Here is a 4,684-nt window from a genome sequence, read left to right as displayed (position 1 = left end):
AGCGGCGAGGAGCCGAGGGAGAGAAAGCCCTGCAGCCCTGTCGACCCCCGGTCTCTTGGGCACCAGGCACCCGCCGGGCCGAGGGGGTGCAGAGCAGAGCACCAACCACTGCGCGCATTGGACGGAAGCGCAGAGCAGCTCGGAGGAACCCGGTCGAGGGCAGCATCCGGGTCCACCGGTGTGGCCGGGAGCCTGGGATCAGGGTCACCAGAGCTGCGGGGAGGGGCGGGCCAGGTGGGGGCGGAGGCGTGGAACTTAGCGGTAAACAGGAGGCGGGGGAGGCAGCCAGGTAAGAGACGTTCTCAGCAGTCTAGGGAAAACCCCACTCGAGGTTGGCTTGGCCCGCAACTTTACTTAGGAGTTCCGTTTCCCGGTGAGGTGGTCTCCAGAAGGGGCTGAAGGCCAGCTCCTAAGTGGGAACTGCCCCCGGACTGGAGTGTAGACCTGGCCAGTGGGTGGGGTGGAGAGGGCACTAAGGTAAGTGAGAGCTGCGGGGCGCCGAGCAGGGGCGGTGGCGTCGGAGCCGGCTGGAGCCCAAAGGGAAGGTGGAGGGCGCGGCGGGAGAGCAGGAGGCGGGTATCTGAAAGGGCCGGAGCCTGGAGGGAGCAGAGGCGGAGAAGGGGCGAAGATAGACTCGAACAGGGGAGGGCGGAGGCGCGCGGGAGGGAGGGCAGGAGGGGGTGCGGGGGCAGGCGCAGGGAGAGGGGAGTATAACTCCGCTGCTGTGGGAGGGTCCCGGCAGCCGGGGTCACTTCTTGCGCTACGGACCAGCGCTCCGACCGGCTGGGAAGATGATGATGATGTCCCTGAACAGCAAGCAGGCGTTCAGCATGCCGCACGGCAGCAGCCTGCACGTGGAGCCCAGGTACTCGGCACTGCACAGTGCCTCTCCCGGCTCCTCCGCTCCTGCGGCGCCCGCGGCCAGCTCTCCCAGCGGCTCCAGCAATGCCGGCGGCAGTGGCGGCGGCGGCGGCGGAGGCCGGAGCAGTAGCTCCAGCAGCAGTGGCAGCGGCGGCGGCGGGGGTTCCGAGGCGATGCGGAGAGCGTGTCTTCCAACCCCACCGGTGCGTATTTCTGCATAATCACCGCTTAGAGGCACATTTTGACAGCCCCTTTATCTGCTTGATGTTTTTTTCATGTCTGCACAGCAAATCACCCCACACCTCCAACCAATTTCCCCCCCCTCTCTTATGTATTCAGCGGGTCTTTCCTTTCATATTAATTTTTATGACCTGGGATGTTGCCTGTGCGCGTGCTGTGTTGTGTTGTGTTTGCAGGCTCACATTCCTCCTCCTCGTGCGCGCTCAGTTTCTCTGGGTGGCTTCCTGCCTCTCCTCCTCACCTGCAAATTTCAGGATTATTACTGTTGCTACTAATTATTATTATTTTAACGTTCTGGGAATGTTGTAGGCGCGGCCGCGGTGTGGAGAGAAGGGCCGGGGCTTCCGGAGAGCGCGCGCACAATTCCCTGCTGAGCGTAATGTGTGCCTTTTACTTGCAATTGCAGAGCAATATATTCGGCGGGCTGGATGAGAGTCTGCTGGCCCGCGCCGAGGCTCTGGCGGCCGTGGACATCGTCTCCCAGAGCAAGAGCCACCACCATCACCCGCCCCACCACAGCCCCTTCAAGCCGGACGCCACCTACCACACCATGAACACCATCCCGTGCACGTCCTCTGCCTCCTCATCGTCGGTGCCCATCTCGCACCCGTCCGCGCTGGCGGGCACGCACCACCACCACCATCACCACCACCACCACCACCATCAGCCGCACCAGGCGCTGGAGGGAGAACTGCTGGAGCACCTGAGTCCCGGGCTGGCGCTGGGTGCCATGGCGGGCCCCGACGGCGCCGTGGTATCCACGCCAGCTCATGCGCCGCACATGGCTACCATGAACCCCATGCATCAAGCAGCGCTCAGCATGGCCCACACTCACGGGCTGCCCTCGCACATGGGCTGCATGAGCGACGTGGACGCCGACCCCCGGGACCTGGAGGCATTCGCCGAGCGCTTCAAGCAGCGACGCATCAAGCTGGGGGTGACCCAGGCTGATGTGGGCTCCGCGCTGGCCAACCTCAAGATCCCGGGCGTGGGCTCGCTGAGCCAGAGCACCATCTGCAGGTTTGAGTCCCTCACGCTGTCGCACAACAATATGATCGCGCTCAAACCCATCTTGCAAGCATGGCTCGAGGAGGCCGAGAAGTCCCACCGCGAGAAGCTCACCAAGCCCGAGCTCTTCAACAGCGCAGAGAAGAAGCGCAAACGCACGTCCATCGCGGCGCCGGAGAAACGCTCGCTGGAAGCCTACTTCGCCATCCAGCCGCGGCCCTCCTCCGAGAAGATCGCCGCCATCGCGGAGAAGCTGGACCTTAAGAAAAACGTGGTGCGCGTCTGGTTCTGCAACCAGAGGCAGAAACAGAAAAGAATGAAATATTCTGCGGGCATTTAGGAGACCCTTGGCCTCTCCAGGGACAACCCCCTCCTTATCCCCTCTTTTCCCTCCCTCTCTCTCTCTCTCCGGCCCCTATTCTTTCCACGTTTGGCGACCAGAAATCATTCCAGTAAATGTGAATCCAGAGAAAGTGGGGGATTGGAGAGTGAGCGCGCAGCTGAGCCGCAAGTCTCGGTGAGAATGTGAAACGACTCCTGCAAGGAAAGAAAAACAAAAGAAGGGATTTGTCAAGTTGCAGCAAAGTTGTCCCTTTGAGCCCCACCCCACCCCACCCCGGAAAAGGCACCTGGACTTCCGCAGAGGAAGCCTGGGGGCTGGCTGTTTGCGGGAAGGCAGAAGAGACAGCCCTTTGAAAGGCCCCCAGAATGATCAAGTAAGATTTGTTTTTATTCCTAAAGACATCACCCTTGTTCAAGTTTAAAAGTACACTTTGCAGCTATTTTTCAGAAATAGAAATTGATTCAGGACTGAAACTTTAAACTAGAGTTGATGCTTAATGTGACAGAGACATCTCTAAAGTATTTTGAATTTAAAAAAAGATGGCAGATTTTCTGCATTTACACTGTATATTATATATATATTTTTATTGTGGTTCTTACCCCCTTCGTCCTTCTCTGAAGTGTTAATGCTTAAGAAAGGAGTTGCGCCTGCTGTGTTCACTGATCTTGAAAGCTATTATTAGATTATTGCCGAACAACCCTCTGTAAATTATTAATTTATCTCTCTGGCAACTTAATTTGTAAACATTCTAATTAATTAAACTTCTTTAGTCTTAACAAATGGGGGGGAGTATGGTTAGTGAAGTTAAAAAATGTTTATGTTTGATGAGTTTACTGAATTTTTACAGCTTTCCTGTTAACACTGTGTTTCTTTCAGCCCATTTGTATATGCTCACTTGGAATGAAGAATTTTTTCTTTGTTTTTACTGGTAGTGTTCTGATTTGTGAGTTGACACTCAGTAATGGATGTCTTAATCGTGTAGACCTGATTCACTGTCCAAAGTATTGTTTACTTCTTTACATATTTAATGGGGATTCCCACATTGTCCCCACTGTACATGCTCTTACACACCCTTTTATACACACACACACACACACACACACACACACACCCCTCTAATGGAAGAGAAGAAGTGAAGCAGTTGGAAACATGACTATAATGCATCATTTTCTAGCTTTTGGTGCATTTGCCACTTGGTGTTTGTTCTTCCAGATTCTAAGATTTCACCAAGGTATTTCAGTCTTCTGGTTTTCAATTGCTTTGTTAACTACATTTTAACATTTACAGGATTCCTTCGGTTTTTCCTTTTGGAGGTTTGTTTGTAGAAAAACTAATTTTTCTCAAAGAAAGACAGTGCACTGCTTGTAAATTCACATTGTCTGGTAAAATTCTTTTGGAACAAAAAAAATGGGTACATGATGACTGGTACCGTATCTACTGTAAATATTTCATTCAAAACGATACACATATAGATATATTCTTACAAATTTTGCTGTATTGCTGTTCCATCTAAGGATCTCTGAAGCCTTGAGTTCTGTATATGACCTGGTTTCTTGTTTTTGTTAATAGATGGTTTATTTACTATGGTAATGTATTATTTTTGGTGTGGTTTGATTGTCTTTCATTGAAGAGATGATTTTAATGTTTTATTGGCAAAGTATGCTGCTTTTTCATTAAAATGTGCTATTAAAATTAAATGGCTTTTAAAATGTGATGTTTTAAATCATTTACATTGGAATTATTTTGATAGGGAATTTTTTAAAAACAGAAACACATTTTATGGTTTATTATGGAGAGGCTGTTATCAAAGTCTGACTTGGATTTAGTAGGAGGTGTTTCTTTAGGAAAGTGCAAAATGACAGGGTTTTCATGGCCTGCTAACAGTCAGAGCTCATCTCACAGGGTGCTTTGCTTTTCTGCCCAGTTGAGATCATGATATGTGATTCTAAATACCTCCTTGGGAGTCCTTTCCCTGGATCTGCAATAATTCTGCAAAGAGAATCTTTGTGAGCAGAGGTGTTGCATGAGTAAAAGGAAGAAAGGAACTCAGTTTGGTTTTCAGCAGCACTGGGAGCCTGGGTATGGCAAGAGTCAAGACCTGGTTGGGAGAGTAGGAAACTCTGGTTGAGGCCTAGGGGCTGGTCCTCCATAATCCTCAGTTTAGCTACTACTCCTGGGAAGCAGTGCCCCCAAACCAGAGCAGGAAGTACAGTCTCTCTCTCTCTCTCTCTC

The 4,684-nt window shown here is 51.8% G+C and overlaps 1 protein-coding gene across 1 annotated transcript; it reads left to right on the top strand.

Moving 5' to 3' along the window:
• Positions 1 to 729: 729 nt before the first annotated feature.
• On the top strand, positions 730 to 4,158 carry POU4F2 (POU class 4 homeobox 2). Its single transcript, XM_006770139.1, has 2 exons — positions 730 to 1,064; positions 1,508 to 4,158. Exons 1-2 carry the CDS (start codon positions 792 to 794, stop codon positions 2,447 to 2,449), a joined length of 1,215 nt encoding a protein of 404 aa, XP_006770202.1. The 5' UTR covers positions 730 to 791; the 3' UTR covers positions 2,450 to 4,158.
• Positions 4,159 to 4,684: the final 526 nt, after the last annotated feature.

Source organism: Myotis davidii, unplaced genomic scaffold (assembly GCF_000327345.1).
Source record: "Myotis davidii unplaced genomic scaffold, ASM32734v1 scaffold323, whole genome shotgun sequence".
NCBI classification, from domain to species: domain Eukaryota; kingdom Metazoa; phylum Chordata; class Mammalia; order Chiroptera; family Vespertilionidae; genus Myotis; species Myotis davidii.
Note: the sequence above shows the minus strand (reverse complement) of the source record. Positions and strands in the feature narration are given on the sequence as shown.